The sequence below is a fragment of the Pleurodeles waltl genome, chromosome 7 (assembly GCF_031143425.1).
Source record: "Pleurodeles waltl isolate 20211129_DDA chromosome 7, aPleWal1.hap1.20221129, whole genome shotgun sequence".
NCBI classification, from domain to species: Eukaryota; Metazoa; Chordata; class Amphibia; order Caudata; family Salamandridae; genus Pleurodeles; species Pleurodeles waltl.
In genome coordinates this window covers 104,027,916-104,046,482 of record NC_090446.1, presented here as the reverse complement: position 1 = coordinate 104,046,482, position 18,567 = coordinate 104,027,916, and the positions used below count along the sequence as shown (strand labels likewise).

Below are 18,567 nucleotides of genomic sequence, written 5' to 3'. Positions count from 1 at the left end.
CTGAGGCCAGTAACAAAGCCTGCACTGGGTGGAGATGCTAACACCTCCCCCAGGCAGGAGCTGTAACACCTGGCGGTGAGCCTCAAAGGCTCACCCCTTTGTCACAGCACCGCAGGACACTCCAGCTAGTGGATTGCCCGCCCCCTCCGGCCCCCACTTTTGGCGGCAAGGCCGGAGAAAATAATGAGAATAACAAGGAGGAGTCACTGGCCAGTCAGGACAGCCCCTAAGGTGTCCTGAGCTGAGGTGACTCTAACTTTTAGAAATCCTCCATCTTGCAGATGGAGGATTCCCCCAATAGGGTTAGGATTGTGACCCCCTCCCCTTGGGAGGAGGCACAAAGAGGGTGTACCCACCCTCAGGGCTAGTAGCCATTGGCTACTAACCCCCCCGACCTAAACACGCCCTTAAATTTAGTATTTAAGGGCTACCCTGAACCCTAGAAAATTAGATTCCTGCAACAACAAGAAGAAGGACTGCCCAGCTGAAAACCCCTGCAGAGGAAGACCAGAAGACAACAACTGCCTTGGCTCCAGAAACTCACCGGCCTGTCTCCTGCCTTCCAAAGAACTCTGCTCCAGCGACGCCTTCCAAAGGGACCAGCGACCTCTGAATCCTCTGAGGACTGCCCTGCTTCGACGACGACAAGAAACTCCCGAGGACAGCGGACCTGCTCCAAAAAGACTGCAACTTTGTTTCAAAAAGCAGCTTTAAAGAACCCTGCAACTCCCCGCAAGAAGCGTGAGACTTGCAACACTGCACCCGGCGACCCCGACTCGGCTGGTGGAGAACCAACACCTCAGGGAGGACACCCGGACTACTCTACGACTGTGAGTACCAAAACCTGTCCCCCCTGAGCCCCCACAGCGCCGCCTGCAGAGGGAATCCCGAGGCTTCCCCTGACCGCGACTCTCTGAAACCTAAGTCCCGACGCCTGGAAAAGACCCTGCACCCGCAGCCCCCAGGACCTGAAGGACCGGACTTTCACTGCAGAAGTGACCCCCAGGAGTCCCTCTCCCTTGCCCAAGTGGAGGTTTCCCCGAGGAAGCCCCCCCTTGCCTGCCTGCAGCGCTGAAGAGATCCCTTGATCTCTCATTGACTAACATTGCGAACCCGACGCTTGTTTCTACACTGCACCCGGCCGCCCCCGCACTGCTGAGGGTGAAATTTCTGTGTGGGCTTGTGTCCCCCCCGGTGCCCTACAAAACCCCCCTGGTCTGCCCTCCGAAGACGCGGGTACTTACCTGCAAGCAGACCGGAACCGGGGCACCCCCTTCTCTCCATTCTAGCCTATGCGTTTTGGGCACCACTTTGAACTCTGCACCTGACCGGCCCTGAGCTGCTGGTGTGGTAACTTTGGGGTTGCTCTGAACCCCCAACGGTGGGCTACCTTGGACCAAGAACTGAACCCTGTAAGTGTCTTACTTACCTGGTAAAACTAACAAAAACTTACCTCCCCCAGGAACTGTGAAAATTGCACTAAGTGTCCACTTTTAAAGTAGCTATTTGTGAATAACTTGAAAAGTATACATGCAATTGAAATGATTCAAAGTTCCTAATGTACTTACCTGCAATACCTTTCAAACAAGATATTACATGTTAAATTTGAACCTGTGGTTCTTAAAATAAACTAAGAAAAGATATTTTTCTATACAAAACCTATTGGCTGGATTTGTCTCTGAGTGTGTGTACCTCATTTATTGTCTATGTGTATGTACAACAAATGCTTAACACTACTCCTTGGATAAGCCTACTGCTCGACCACACTACCACAAAATAGAGCATTAGTATTATCTATTTTTACCACTATTTTACCTCTAAGGGGAACCCTTGGACTCTGTGCATGCTATTCCTTACTTTGAAATAGCACATACAGAGCCAACTTCCTACAGGCGTGTTGTGTTTTCTCTGTGGTCCAGTGGCAGCTGCGACGGAATGTCTTGTCCAGTTGAAAACGGAAGTGGAATGTGTTAAAAAAGGTCAGTTTGTACCCCGTTTCCTTTCCAATCTGCCAACTCAGGAATGGAGGTCGGACCGCCACAGTAGGCTTGGCAGTAAGACACATCCAAATCTGCTAGGCAGTAAAGGCGGCTGGTGTCTGCCGTCAGCCCCTATTCTCAATGCCACCGTCGAGGCAGCTGGAGATTCTTGGCGGAGTCAGCGGGACTCAGGCGCCCTTTCGCCTTTGGTACCACCAACATTTAAATCAGGCAAACCGTCATGTCTGCGGACAGGTTTTCCAACAGAAAACCAGCAGCGGGACCATTACCACTAACATCTAAATCAGGCCCTTCATTTTTAGTGAGATCCAAGATTTCATGAATGTTTTATAAACATCAACAAAGGGAATCCCACTTGCAATGTGTTATTATAGCCTTAGAACCCGCAGGCAAAGGCACTTTAATGGCCGGTGTAGCCCAGCTACGAAGGGCTATAAGGCTGTTATAACATTCCGAAACTAGAGGGCAAAATGTTCTGATAAATAAAACAAAGGCCTCGTGGAGCCTGAAGGGTTTGAAATCTCGGATGGCATAATCTCCCCAAGGGATCAAAATGTCTTGGTGGTGGGCTAATCTCCCAAGTGCAGATATAATATAAAAGGCCGCAGTCAGTACGTCACGTATTAGATAGGGCACACATGGTTGCATCCTTGTGTGCTGATAAACTATATCAAGAAAGAGAACTACTGTCAGTAATGTTCTGATCAAAGTTGTGATTTCAAATTCTCAGATTCCTGTAGGGCCCGTGATAAGTACACTTTAATTAACAATGGGATGCAAGCCATGTTTGAAGATCAATAAGTAACATGCTACAGTTAATTCAAGTAATGTCAGAATCAAATAATTAACGTTTTATTTATTTTTTGAAGATCAAATGGCACAGTTGGCTGCTAATTTGAGACGACCATTGGCTCCTGGATCAGTTGGTCGTCCTGGCCCTCCAGGCTCACCTGGTCCCCAAGGGCCACTTGGAAGTATTGGTCACCCGGGGGCTCGTGGTCCACCTGGATACAGAGGACCAACAGGAGAGCTTGGTGACCCAGGAACAAGAGGTGAGCAAGGCTTGTTCAGGAATTTAATGGTATTTGTCTTACAACAGGAATTCAGTACAGTAGATTTATATATCTTGGTGTAGTAACTCAAACATGTGAATATCACTACTTCAGCACTTTCCTAATCCAAAAGCACTAAACTCAGAAAGCTATTTGGCTTGCAATATGAAATTAGATTCTGACCTTGGTCAGGCATCACTTAATCGAGGCTCAAGCCATGATAAAAGATAGTGAACAACAATGCATTCTTTTAATATTTGCAATCAGGTTCAATCGGTTGTACATATGTATGTTTATATTTTAATAATCACTACATCACTTTTCACGTCTCAAAGACAATCAGACTCAAATATGCAATTTTTCTACTACTATCTCAATAACATAACTCAGATAACCATCTTCTTATTAGTACTTTAAAGGTTTTGGGGCATATTTATACTCTGTTTGCGCCGGATTTGCGTTGTTTTTTTTTACGCAAATCCGACGCAAAGCTAACTCCATATTTATACTTTGGCGTTAGACCAGTCTAGCGCCAAAGATCTTGGAGTTTGCGTCATTTTTTAGCGTGGACACCTACCTTGCGTTAATGATATGCAAGGTAGGCGTTCCCTTCTAAAAAATGACTCTAAGGCATGTGCGCCTTATTTAAACTCCCGTGCAAAAATGACGCACGGGAGTGGGCGGGCCTTAAAAAATGACATCCAGCCGGTTTTGCGTCATTTTTTAACGCCTGGTCAGGGCAGGCGTTAAGGGACCTGTGGGCTCGGAAGGAGCCCATAGGTGCCCTCCCATGCCCCCAGGGACACCCCCTGCCACCCTTGCCCACCCCAGGAGGACGCCCAAGGATGGAGGGACCCATCCCAGGGAACTTAAGGTAAGTTCAGGTAAGTATATATATATTTTTTTTGTGGCATAGGGGGGCCTGATTTGTGCCCCCCTACATGCCACTATGCCCAATGACCATGCCCAGGGGACATAAGTCCCCTGGGCATGGTCATTGGGCAAGGGGGCATGACTCCTGTCTGTGCTAAGACAGGAGTCATTTCAATGGGGGTTGGGCGTAAAAAAAAATGGCGCAAATCGGGTTGAGGCCAAAATTTTGCCTCAGACCTGACTTGCCCCATTTTTTGACGCCCAAGCTCCATTTTCCCCTACGCCGGCGCTGCCTGGTGTGAGTCATTTTTTTTTACGCACACCAGTCAGCTGCGCCGGCTAACGTCATTCAATAAATAAGGCGCCCGCATGGCGCTTTGGAATGGCGTTAGCCGGCGTTAAAATTTTTGACGCACAACTGCGTTGGCGCAGTTGTGCATCAAAAAGTATAAATATGGCCCTTAATATTTTCATAGTGCAGTTCCATTGTCCTTTAATTGTGAGATGATTTTCAATTTTCATTATGTATTCTCTCTGGTCCTTTTATAATGTTTTAGATAATTTCATCCTAATATTTTACTACTTCAATTTAAATACAATTTACTGTTGTCTTCTGTTGCGAGGCTGTATCAGCTTTGTAGTAATAATTTGTCTCCTCAATTGTATTTGATATTGATATACCCATCAAACGTAGCCACGAAATAAAATAAGTCCAAATATTGGAGATGTAAATTTTCTAATTCCTTTAGTATCTCTCCTTAATATCTGAAAAGACACATTACCTCTAAATGTCTTCATACCGTTAGAGTTATTTCATGCAAGGTCGCTGCACAACCAAAAGAACATCGGTGTTTGACAATTCATTTTTATAGTTCGGGACAATCTGTGTTGTCCTGTCAGTTATGGTGTATAGATTAATGCCCTCCACATTTTTACAGGTGACCAGGGTGATAAGGGAGATAAAGGACCTGTGGGCAAAGGCATCGATGGACCAGATGGGGATCAAGGCTATGCTGGTATGTTAAGACTATCAATTTTATGTTGCTTTATCTTTTTAATCTGTAACAAGAATTCTCTAAGTAAGTCAGCTAGAAATGCAAACATCTTACAAACAGAAAATGTCCTCCTTATCTAACAGTCCTAGCAAAGCTTTGTCCAAATTACAATACAGTTACATATACATATCTACGGTGACGTTCTCATCTGCAATGCCCCAACAGCTACTCATCCAAGGTTTTCATTGAAACTATAAAATGCCGTTTCTTAATGGAACAAACACAGAACCATGCATATTGGGATAGAAATAACGATTTCAAGTCCCTTTGCCTCCTTTGGAGAATCGTCCTTACAGTTTCCGAAGGCAAGTATAGCATATTCATTTTCTTTATCCAGGACAAATGGTGCAACTTGTATTGAATCCAGTACCAACCTGCTACTTGTAAATCAACGGGGAATGTGCACTTAAGTAATATTGTCCAGGGATTAGGGCATTTGAAGGTAGTTTTTGACCTTAAGCAGTGCCAGTGGGCTCAAGGTGAAGCTGAGCGGTCTACCCTGCTTCACACAATAGCTTTATTGTAAAGAAAAAGTTAATGACCTGTACCTACAGTGGTTCAACATCATATCTTTCATACATTCATGTGCTTGACTTAGTTCCATTTGTCAGGCTCCACTTTATTCAATGTTTACATAGCAGTGTGAAATATACTCAATTAACACTTAAAATGGCCCGAAGCTGTTTCTAGTTGTCTGCCTCATTATGTGACCTAAACACCAGTCACTGAGGTGGGGCGACACAGTGCTCAACTCCACTCAAAGAATAAGTGTTATATTTTCAAATCTTGTCATGATTATCTAGTCTCTGGAGCCTCACAAATGGGGTGGAGGTTGGGATGCAAGTGAATCTATAAGACATATCAGTGCTGGAGAAAAGTAGTTAGAAGGTAAGTACATTTTGCTTATCTAACATACGATTCTACATAAATTTACTTGCTTCAGCTAGGACTAACACAGCAGTACAATAGAAAATAACAGCGGTAAGCAGGGATAAGGCACACCTCAAGACAGTGGATTTCAAAGCACTGCCTATCCTAGCGAAGACTTCACTCTGGATTGCATGGCAAGGCAGCAGTGCTTTGCAGAAGAAGGTGTTGTCCTACTAGTTGCAATTCTGTAGATGTCTTTCAGAGGTACTCCGCTGAAAACACCTGCTGTAGCGGTTGAGTGAACACTGCCACTACCAGGAAACTGTATGACATTTCAGCGTGAACTGCAATAATTTAGAGTGTGCCTGGCGAAAGTTTTTCATATTTAAAAAAAAAAATCAGATATTTTTTGCATTGAGAGAACACAAAATAATTTCAGCTGTAGAACTTGGATGATGAAAGAGGGGAGGTCAAATGGCTGATTTGGTTCCCGGGCACATGCAAGTGCAAATGTACAGAAGATGTTTGGCATTCATATCCGATGCAAATGAGTGCCACAGCAGGGTATCAGATCACTAAAACACTGAAGAGAGTGGCTTGATGTCTAATTCCCACTCATGATTAAAAGTCTGTTACCTGCTGAAGGCATCTGCACATACACTGTTCCTGCATTGGGCTCAGCTCAGATGTCCAAGCTGTGCCTCAGAGCCAGGTGCCATAGACGCTAAGTTTCCAAGGACAGAAGGAGTGTCTTTTTCTTTTTCCCCGCTTTGGAACTAAGAACATGGTTATTGTGTTGTTCATGTGGATTACCACTTAGAGCTTGTGTTAGGAATGCTTTGAGGGTCAGCCTTGCCACTCTGAACAGATTAATAAGAAAGTTGACCTCCATTGGGTGGATACAGGAAGCCGTGGCTCCCTACAGCATTTTGTTTTCTAATTGAACTATACGTAGGCAGTGAATATATTCTTTCCCTTCAACTATACCATCCTGTGGCCTAGAGCAGTGGTTCCCAACCTGTGGTCCGGGGACCCCTAGGGGTCCGCGAAGCCTTCTCAGGGGGTCCGCGAGAGCCTAGAAAATTAAAAAAATATTAATTAATATTGACAAATTAGGTCCCCAGCTTCCAGTAATGACTCAGATGGGGGTTCCCGAATTCTAATGATGATTGAGTGGGGGTCCCTGGGTTCCATTAATGTTAAAGTGGTGGTCCACAGAAATCAAAAGGTTGGGAACCACTGGCCTAGAGAGCTGATATCTCTTGTAGGACAAAGCACACATGGTCTAATTTACAAGGCCCCAGCAACTCACTGCATCACAAGAGCGTAATATTTTTTAATGCTCTGGTGGTGCAGTGTGCCAATCCAAATACTTACAAGGCCATGCAAAGCCATCTTACGTAGCTTTTCATGGCCTTGTAAATAGGGACCCCTTTCACGCATAGCACTAGGTGAAAGGGGCGTTTTATGGGTTTTGCTTGAGGTGTTCCCATGCAACACCCATGGAACACAAAAGAATCTGATGCATTCCTAAATTTACAAGTCTGGTAATGGATCAGATTCCTACGCCACCTCAGGGGTGGAGTAAGAATGGCGCAACAGGGAGAAATATATTTATTTGTTTGTTTTCTCTTTCTATGTGTGCTGCATTTTGGAGCACACATAGAAAGAGGAAAACACCTCTTGTGATTGTTTTTGTGCAGGAAGGTGTCCCTTCCTGCACAGTAATTATCATCCCCACAATGCAGGCATCCTTGCACCATGGTGCAAGAGTGCCTGCATGGCGATAAGCAGCAATTTGTGCACCACCACAGGGGGAGAGAACAGAAATACGACATATCTTGTAGATATGGTACATTTCTGCCCTTTCCTGGTGGCGCAGGGCGACGCAGCAAGGCAGTTGCTGCCCGCCCTGTGCCACAGGCCTCATAATTGAGGCCCATAGTTTTTATCGTTGAGAGCAAGTCCCAGGATCATCAGAAGCCTATTGAACTTGGATGAACGGGGGTGCTCTGACGAGACAGTTGTCGAGGTTAACACATCCAATCCCTGTCACTGTAAGCAAATTGTTTGTATTGTCTGGTGAACTTGGCTGAATGAGGGTGCACTGAGGTGCCAATCACCAACATACAGAAACACAGCCAATCCCAATGTCTGTAAGTGAACTGCCACTCGTGCCATAAACTTTGTAACTATGGAAATGGTGACTTGAGGCTATCACCTTCTAGAGAGCAAAAGCACCATTTGTTGTTCGAAACATGTCCATCTTGCAAATTGTTGATGTGGAATGTCCATTATACCCCTTATCTTTCACTGTGCATGTTGCACAGTTTTGTTGGATTAATTTATACTCTTGTCCAAGATTCAGAGTTTGTCCAGAATGATTGAAAGCTGGTCTGGAGTCCTCCACGACTAACATGTCTCGTTTAGCTTATTGTATTCTAAACTGTCTCTCAGATGACGCAGTTGTTCTGTTCAAATTCAGAAAGGGTGTATAATAAATTGTATTATTATTTGGGATGGGGGACTTTCGACCTCAAGGAACAATCATAACTCATGTCAGGGTGAACCTTCCAAGTAACTAAATTGACATGAGCTTATCCCCTGGGTAGTTATGGCACAGAGCATGTAGCCTTAACCGAAGGCAATGAGTAATGATTAGTGCAGTACCAAAGCAGTAATAAAGTTGAAATGCTTAACAATAAAAATCACAAATCGAATTAGAAAAATAGAATAAAATTCAATAAACAAAATGACAAAAATCCAATAAGGAGAACCAGAGATACTACTTTTTAAAGTTTTAAGTAAGAATAGCGCCAAGAAGTATAAAGTGCCCATGATTAAAGGGTCGTCAAATATCAGGACTTCAGTGCAATTTGAGACTGACTGCAATGGCCTGAGCCGCATACACCAACCAGGTTTGGTATCGTCAAAGATTCTGGGCCTGATTTAGAGTTTGTCAGCCGGGTTACTACATCACAAACATGATGGGTATCCTGTCCGGTATTTTACCATGTCCATAGGATACAGTGGAATTGTAATACGACGGACAGGATATCTGACACAGAGTAACCAATCTCTAAATCAGGCACTTTCTCTTCTGACTCTTTTCTATTAAGTCCCAATCCACCACAGAAGTACGCTTCTAAATCCCCAAAGGACCTCAAGGAAGGCACTTAAAGACTCACAGTGTCAGACAGAAACTGAACAGCATGATCTAGTCCAGGACCAGTTGCATTTGGTCAGCTGGGCAGTTTCAGGAAAAGGTCTCTTGTAGTTTGTTGTGTCCCTGTCCCTGTAGGCCACTTCCTTGTTTTGGGAGCAAAAGAGAGCAGGCTCAGTTCTCTTCTATTCTTTCTCAGGACTCCCTGTTCTATTCCATTCATGATGCCCAACTAACGAGATCTTTGGTAATGGAATTACTATTATAATGTCTACTCTAGACTTCCAAAAAAATGAAAAAAGCGCACCCATTACAAAATCAGGCAGCAGAATTATGCCTGAACCGAAAAAAAACATGGCCTTGTAAAAACACTTTGTTGGTTTCAAGTACATGTAAGCCAAAAGTTCTTTGTATTGTACATAAAGTTTATAAGATGACGAGCTTGAGGTAAATGTAAAGTATTTGCCAATATTGCACCCCAAATGGAAATCTACAACTAGCAGTGTCATAGTGGACCGCCCAACAAACCTTCAAGAGACTAAAACATAAATGCAGACCTCAAGCTGTGTAATACCCTATGCTGTGGAATGTTCTGATCCCACACAAGATGGCAGAACCCAACTATTGCTATTAAAGAAACATCTAAAAACTGACTTCTTCAGAATGGCTTTTGGATGAATCACTGAAGAGGGGCTTATGAATGATGAATACCAATCTGGGATCATTTCCCACAGATAACTGGACTGCTTCACTATAATCAGAGTCCTGCTATTCAATCTGTAAAGTGCCGTGGAGTAACTATGAAGCATCCAAGGTTGCTATTTAAAACCCTAAATAAACAAACAGTATTACATCACCTTCAGGTTTCTTGAGACCTCCTATATATTTAATGCAATAGTTCCACAACTTTTCAGCAAGGCTATAGTATATGTCACAGGACACAAAGTACACTTGTCTAATATGTACAGTACCAGCATTTTAAGCTATGCTATTACTTTAAAAAACGGACATCACTGCTTCTGCTCAACAGGGCTGCCATACTTTTATGAATCAGTGCAAGAATTTATCATAGGCCTTTTTCCGATTGTTGTAAAGTAGCACTTCAGAGGAGGATTGATACATGTTTATTTACAAAAGGACCAAGGAAAGGTGCTCGTAGAACAATTTAAATCATGCCCTGTCAGGACTCTCCTAAAATAACCTCAATGGCATCCTGTTGAACAACTACTTCTTTTTATACATTTTATAAATCAGGAGATGAACAAGACAAAATCACTGTATGCCACTATAACAGACCCCACAGAAGAACTATCAGAGCCAAAATAAGGCAGCACTACTCCAAAAGCATAGGTTGAGCCAACTGCCATCTAAGGGACTTCGCGAGATTCTAGCAGAAGTCTGAACTCCAGAGTGACAAAAACAAAGAAACATCACAACTGCAAGACTTCTGCGATAAATCCTCCACAGAATTGAGCTAAAAATTCAAAAGATAGAAAATTACCTTAAGGAAAAGACTGACAACACCTACCCCCAACACATGACCCAGCAAGCATACAAAGACTAAAGCAATCTTCCACCATTACATACTTTCAGTATCCTCTCAGAAAAAGATTTCCTCAACATTATCATCGCAACCAAACCATCAGGGTCACCTCCAGACCCTGCACCGGTAAACATCTTTAAAGATATCTTTAGCACAACCTGTGTAGGGGAGGTAACAAGATGTTTACTCGACAAGTCCCTCGAACTAGCTTCATTTCCAACCAAGCTGAAAGCCTACATCTGATAAAGACTTCTAGCTGCAGATTCCTTACCTTTGAATTCTTCCCAGGCGTCATACTGGATTCAGATTAGTGAGCAGTACCCCTGCGTGCTGCTAGGTGGTGTGGATCAACTCCGGTGTCGGCGTCATCCGTGCTGGATATGACATTATGGTCCTAGGTGCACCAATGTTAGTCCTTTTCTTTCCGCTCCAGCAAAGCGCTGATCCAAAGAGAGCTGACTTTTTGTCAAATCTTTTTTCAGGTTTTACCCCTGGTGTGTTCAGGATGTCTTCTAGGAAGACAGGATTCAAGCTCTGCGCAATGACAGGATCATAGCTTGAATCAGAGCAAAGTCTGTGGTGTCTGGTGCACAACCAAGACCCAAAGTCGGGCTCCGAGTGCCGGGTCATGGATCCGAAGACTTTGAGGGAGCGGTCCCTAAAGCTGATAGCTGCCCGGCGCTCGACTCTGCGCAAGTCGAGGTCCTGAGCAAGAGGAAGCTCCTGGGACTGGTTGCAGAATCCAAAGTCATCCTTGTCCCACTCCAAGTACTCAGGGCGATCTGGTAAGTCGAGATAGAAGTCAAAGTGCTCTTCTCCTCGTTCATCGCTGACGAAATGAGGAAGCATCAACTCTCTAGACCTTGTTCTGTGGAATCTGTGCCTGGGCTGACTCCAAACCTCCCTGTGTTGCCGGGAGCAACCCTTGCCCAACTCCAAGAGTTTTATGACCCACGAGGCTCATTTTCGGGCAGACCGATCCTAATGAAGCCCCTTCAGGTTCCGCACTGGCAACTCTGGCCCCTGTGCTGCAGAGCTCCCAGTGATCTGGTCCTGGATGCAAAACGGTGTCGGTCGAGCCACCTTGACCTTCCCCGACCCCAAAGCTCCCGGCACCATCTGCGCCCATGGTTGGTGCCAACCCCATTGTAATTCCCAACTTCAACACAGAGCGCGGATAAGCATCATACGATGCTTACTCCGGCAGGAGTCTTACCTCCTCGTTCGAATCCTGAGCTCTCTTCCTATGAGCTAGGCTTCGGGGATGAATGGGATTGGTCGCTGGACCCTTTAGAATACCAGTCCCATGAAAAAATGGACTGGCATGAAGGCTTGGGTGTGGCCAGTGGACTGGATGCTTTTGATGGACATGCCCTTTGATGGCCCCCCATCTCTACGGAGACTAGGCAGACTTGGCGCACAAGCGCTTCAAGGTTTCTCAGGCTATGGCCAGGATCTTGGGCTTTGTGACATCTGCATCCATTCCTGGTCAGCCACCGTACCAAGAATGCTGCCCAGCCTCTGCGTGGCTGAAGGCACAGGACCTACTGACCTAGTGGGTCAGGTGGCCAGCAGTCTGGTCAGTCTGTTGCCCCCCCCCCCCCCCCCCCCCCCCCATATACACCTCTGCAGCAGCCTCTAAACCACCCTAGTCTGCCTCCCCTCCCCCAACCAAGGATCAGCTGGCAGCAGGATTCGCCATCACCAGTCACACCCAAAATCCATCACTTCAGACAGGTGGGTTTTGTGGATAGTCTGAAGGGGCTACCCCGCCCCTTCAAAACTACCCCTCCATCCATGCCACGATCCTATGATCGGGTGATGGAGGATCATTTGTCCCTTTTCTGTGAGGACGTTACGGCTCTCTTGGCCACGGTAGCCATCAAGAGGGTTCCAGTGTCATAAGTAGGCTGTAGTTGCTATTCTACTTTCTGGTCTCCAAAAACTCTGCTCACATTGGCTCAGGTTCTGTCTGCCCAGGACCCAGGAGACTGGATGGTAGCGCTGGACTTGCAGGACGCTTATCTTTATATACCTGTTCTGCCTGCCTACAGACATTACTTGCGGTTCACGGTAGGCCACAAGCACTTTCAGTTCACCGTGCTCCCCTATGGCTTTACCAGCACCCCTCGGGTGCTCACCAAGGTGAAGGTAGTGGTTTTGGTTCATCTGCGGATATCAGGGATTTCAGTCTTCCCCTATCTCAACAACTGGCTGTTGAATGCAAGTTCGCCCTAGGCTGTCTTCTCCCACCTACAGACCACAGCTGACTTTCTGCATTCGCTGGAGTTCACTATGAACAGGCCAAAGTCACACTGTACTCCCTCTCAGATGCTTCCTTTCATCAGAACTGTTCTGGACACAGTGTAGTTTTGGACGTATCCTCCTGAACTGCAAGTCCAGGGTATTAAGGCTATGATACCGATGTTTCAGCCTCTATCCTGGATATCGGTGAGAATGACTCGAAGGCTGCTGGGCCTCATAGCCTCCTGCATCCTGCTGGAGACACATGCCAGATGTCATATGCAGGCTTTATAGTGGGACCAGAAGTTCTAATGGGCATAACATCAGGGGAATCTCTCCGGCAGGGTCCAGATCTCAAAGGGAACTGCAAAAGATCTGCAGTGGTGGTTAACGAACTGTGATTGGGTCACAGGCAGATTCCTCTCCCTTCCCCAACCAGATCTGACAGTAGGGATAGATGCGTCACTCCTGGGATAGGGCGGCCATCTGGGAGAGGTGGAGATAAGAGGCATCTTGCTCCAGTGGAAGTGGCACTCCACAACAACATATTGGAGCTACATGCGATCTGGCTGGCATTGAAAGCCTTTCTTCCCTCTATTAATAGAAAAATGGTGTAGGTCTTTATGGACAACACCACCGCCATGAGGTATTTCAACAAGCAGGGCAGGGTGGCGTTGTGGACCCTTTGTCAAGAGGCTCTGCATCTCTGGACTTAGCTGGAACAGCAGGGCATATCCCTGGTGGTTCAACATCTAGCGGGCTCTCTGAATGCCGGAGCGGACAAATTCATCCTAGTGGACCACAAATGGAGTTTCCATCTGCAGGTGGCGCTAGGTCTCTTTTAGCAGTGGGGACAGCCAAGGTTAGATATGTTTGCCTCCACAGAGAACGAGCAATGTCAGCAGTTTTGCACGTTGGCGTTTCCAAGGCAGCAATCTCTTGAATACACTTTTCGTCTCAAGTGGAGTTCAGGCTCCTTTCTGCCCTCACCACTCCTGCCTAGAGTTCTCAAGAAGATCTTGGTAGCTCCGGACTGGATACGAAGAGTCTGGTATTCTAAGCTGATGAGCAAGTCCATCAATCCTCCAATCAGACTGCCACTTTGGGAGGATCTTCTGTTGTTGCAGCAGGGGAGGGTTCTGCACCTGAACCTGTCCACTCTCTGTCTTCTTGCGTGGAGATTGAGCGGCAGCGGTTGACAGCTTTTAACCTTCCTCCTAAATTCTGTAATGTAATCTTGCAGCCTAGCGTCCCTCCACCAAAATGGTATATGCCTGAAATTTGTGGCATGGTGCTCAGACAAGTCTATTGATCCCCTTTCTGCCCCTCTCCCTGAGTTTTTACTTTTAATTTTTTCCCTTGCCCAACAGGGCTCTGCCTTTGGCAGTCTTAAGGCCTCATCAACCTTCCTTGTTTAAGTCTCCTACTGTACATAGGTTCCTCAAAGGTCTTACACATCTTTTTCCTCCATCCCCTTCATTATGCTCCAATAGGATCTGAATTTGGTTCTGACCTTTATGAAAGTTCGCTTCTTTCGAGTCTCTCCATAATTGTCCTCTCAGGCTTCTCACACTGAACAGTCTTCCTATTGGCAATTGCATCTGCCAGCAGAGTAAGTGAGCTGCAGGCATTGTCATCTAAGCTGCCTTACCTTTCTATTTAGCCTGACAATGTGGTGCTTCACACTAGGGCCCCTTTCTGCCAAAAGTGTGTTGCCTTTTCATGCAGCCCAATCCATCACCTTGCCTACTTATAACATACCCTCATGTCCTTCTAAGGGAGAGGAGAGACTCCACTACCTGCACTAAAAAAGAGCGATGGTGTTCTACCTTGATCATACAAAAGATCTCTGAATAGATGACCAACTCTTTCTAGGGCATGTGGGTATGAAGAAAGGTCGGGCAGTGCAGAAGAGGACCATCTCTCGTTTGGTTGTACTGTGCATTAAGATCTGCTGCGCACTGGCCAAAAAGCAACCCGCCCGAGGGTTTGTGTGCTCATAATACCCGAGCCAAAGCTGTGACCACTGCCTTAGCACACAGAGTTTCAGTCCTGGACACATGCCACGCAGCAACGTGGGCATCTCTGCACGTTAACCAAACACTTCTGCCTGGATAGTTGGGTCCATAGGGATGGGCACTTTTGCCTGTTCGGTTCTGCAGGACTTTTTAGCTTGAGCTTGGTTTGCAGACCCACCTCCGGGGATGGTATTGTTTGGGTATTTATTCAAAGATAAGGAATTTGCAGCTAGAAGTCTTTATCAGATAGACAAGTTATTTCCCGTTAGTAATATCTTATATGGTAGAGAATATATCTAGCTGCAGGTTCCTTACCAACCCAGCTATCCTCCCTACTCTGTGAACTGATTTCTTGGGGCAAGGACTTCCCTTTCAGGCCTTAGTTTTGACACACCAGTGGTCAGTGTTCTTCATGGGTGGAAAGTCATCAAAAGAAACTGACATCAGCGCACCTAGGTGGCATCTGTATAGGACCTGTGACATCATATCCGGTGCAGACGGTGCTGACGAAGGACGTGGAGCTGATTGATGCCACCTACCGGCACACAGGGGTACTGCTCACGAAAATCGTCTGGATCTAGTCTGACACCTGGAGAGAATACAAAGGTAAGGAATTTGCAGCAAAATATAGGGGGTCATTCCGACCCCGGTGGGCGGCGGCACCGCCCGCCGGGCGGAGACCGCCAGAAGACCGCACCGCGGTCAAATGACCGCGGCGGTCATTCTGACTTTCCCGCTGGGCGGGCGGGCGACCGCCAAAAGGCTGCCCGCCCGCCCAGCGGGAAAGCCCCAGCAACGATGAAGCCGGCTCCGAATGGAGCCGGCGGAGTTGCTGGTGTGCGACGGGTGCAGTGGCACCCGTCGCGATTTTCAGTGTCTGCTAGGCAGACACTGAAAATCATTATGGGGCCCTGTTAGGGGGCCCCTGCACTGCCCATGCCTTTGGCATGGGCAGTGCAGGGGCCCCCAGGGGCCCCACAACACCCATTCCCGCCATCCTGTTCCTGGCGGTTTTTACCGCCAGGACCAGGATGGCAGGAAGGGGGTCGGAATCCCCATGGCGGTGCTGCGAGCAGCGCCGCCATGGAGGATTCTTTGGGGCAGGGGTAAACCGGCGGGAAACCGCCAGTTGCCCTTTTCTGACCGCGGCTTTACCGCCGCGGTCAGAATTGCCCATGAAGCACCGCCAGCCTGTTGGCGGTGCTTCCGCGGCACTCTGCCCTGGCGGTTTTCAACCGCCAGGGTCAGAATGACCGCCATAGTCTCAATCAGATAAGGCATTACCGAAGGTAAGTAACTTGTCCATTAGACCACTCCACAAACAGAAGAATCCAACCCAGCAAGTTACAGGTCAGGTTAAATGGGCCATTCTTATAAAAACTATTTGAAAGAGGAATGTGTATTCAACTTTCAAAGTTTACAGAAGAAAACAATGTCAGACCAACAGTCCAGCTTCTGACCAGACAAATGTACAGTGTCGGCCATCATATTAATTTGGGAATGACCTCAGATTCACAGTGGACAACACTGGAGTGGGTGGCTTATTGCTTCTGGATTTATCAGTTGCATTTAACAGCCACCGCCAACACACATTTTAAAACAAAGGCTTCACCATCCTGGAATATGTGAAAATGCTCTAAAATGGATTGCTTCTTACCTGAGAGACAGACAAAGTGCAGTTTAGCTACCACGTTTCACATCAGCTCCTTATTCCCAGTCCTCTCTATTATTCAACATCTACCCAACACCCCTACCAAACCTTCATTCAACCTTATTGGTTATAACTATGCAGATGACATGCAAATCATTCTAAATATAGATGGCCTAGAAGACATCTACAACTCAAAACTTGGTGGCTGCCTTTGTGCCATAAACACATCAATGATGAGTAACTACCTAAAGTTTAACACCGCAGAAATTATGATCTGCGGACCATGGTAAATATACCAACCTACTGCCATATGACTGAAGGAACTTGAGGCCCCTCCAACAACAAGAGGAGTAACCAGGGGGTAACCAAGAATTCAGACCTATCCTTGATACCACCACAGCAACGTCACAAAGTCTTCTACATAATGAAAACATTGTGGCACATCTTCCCTACGTTGGATACCAAAAGAAAACTACAATCCATCCACACTCTTGTAATACCAAGCTTGACTATACCAACAGCATATACCTTGGTTCACCCAGGTTAGCGAAAACAAACTACCATTAATCCAAAATGCTGCCACAAGACTCTCCACATTCACCCAAGAGAATGCATGTCCTGCAATCACTCACTGGCTATCTAAAGCTAAAGGGTCAATGTTAAAGGCACTGTGCATTGTCCACATAGCCTCTGAAAGAAAAGGACCACTACACTTATAAGTTCAATTCAAGCAATGCAAACAAATCAGGGCACTGCCCTCCATACTTGCAATACCAATCATAGTACCAACGTACCATACCAATTCAATAGGAGGAACTGCTTCTCAGTACAAGCCACCATGGAGCATGCTAACAGCCAGGATTCAAAGCATCCAGGAACATATACACTTCAGAAGACCTTTGAAAACCTGGTTATTTTCAAGATAAATACATCATCCCACGGCCCAGGAATTGAACCCAGAAAGATAATCACGCGTTCAAATATGAAACAACGCAATCAGCTCACTACGTTTTACATCTAGGTAAGCTAATAAGGCCTGACCTGTGGTTGGCCTGAGTACTACAGTAACATCAATTCATATTTAATCCTTCATATAGGAAACAAGTCTTGCCCATAACCCACCACTGTCCAAGTCAATAAACAAGCCATCACCAACTGAACAGACCTGGAACAACTGAAGAGGTCTGTTGCATTCTTCTGGACAACCAGAAGACTCTAATCTAGTCCTCCACTGCAGGTGCCAACTAGCTACACACTAGGACCTCTTCGTTACATCTCACAATGACATTCAGACATGAGATTATAGTAACAATGTCCCTCGCTGCAGATCCAACCGTGCCTCCTCAGGACTAAAAACTTTAAACACAATATCAGGCTGGACACCCAGTAGCAATAACCAGCTAACTAAAAGTTGATCATAAGAAATACTATAAAGGGACTTGGAGAGCAGATTAAGTCTGACTGCTAAAAACCATAAACTGCATCTCTCTCACACACACACCTGTTCATCCATCACACTGCTAAGTGCTGTGTCCCATAACATAATAACCGCACCTCTGTGGTCATTATGCACAACATGGAAATACTTCAATGCAATACAATACAATTGAATAAAAGCATTTGCTATTGTAATTCTGTGTGACAATGAGAGAAAAGGAAACATATGTACTAAAAAAGAAGATCAATACAGGCACTGCAGAAATGTGATGAATATGGAATAACCTTGACATGAACCATTACACAACCTTTACTGGATCAGGCATTTTGTCCATAGATTCCTGCCAAAGAGGTGGCTACCAAAGATTTACAGTATCACCCCTAATTAAAATCTCTGACTTAAAGGGGTTTTATTTTAAAAGACAAATGTTTTCTCACCCAGCTGAATTCCAGTGCTGAAGTTAGATCATGGCGTGATATAGGTTAATCTTTAGGCTAACTACTGTTTGAGTATTGTCACATTCATAAATGGGTACATCCGAATATCTTTAATTAGACTTGCTAACGGACTGAGGTGCAAGTTAAAAAGGATTGAGGACAGGGAGCAACCCTGTGACTTTCCACTTCAGAGGTTTTGGCTCCAATGCACATAAGCCAATCT

The 18,567-nt window shown here is 45.8% G+C and overlaps 1 protein-coding gene across 2 annotated transcripts in view; it reads left to right on the top strand.

The window, feature by feature from the left end:
* COL9A3 (collagen type IX alpha 3 chain) overlaps nucleotides 1-18,567 on the top strand; it is a 204,525-nt gene that overhangs the window by 157,334 nt on the left and 28,624 nt on the right. For both annotated transcript variants that reach the window (XM_069243177.1, XM_069243178.1), the window contains exons 30-31: nucleotides 2,870-3,052; nucleotides 4,864-4,941. In XM_069243177.1, the coding sequence (XP_069099278.1) occupies nucleotides 2,870-3,052; nucleotides 4,864-4,941 (261 nt within the window). The remainder of the gene's footprint in view (nucleotides 1-2,869; nucleotides 3,053-4,863; nucleotides 4,942-18,567) is intronic.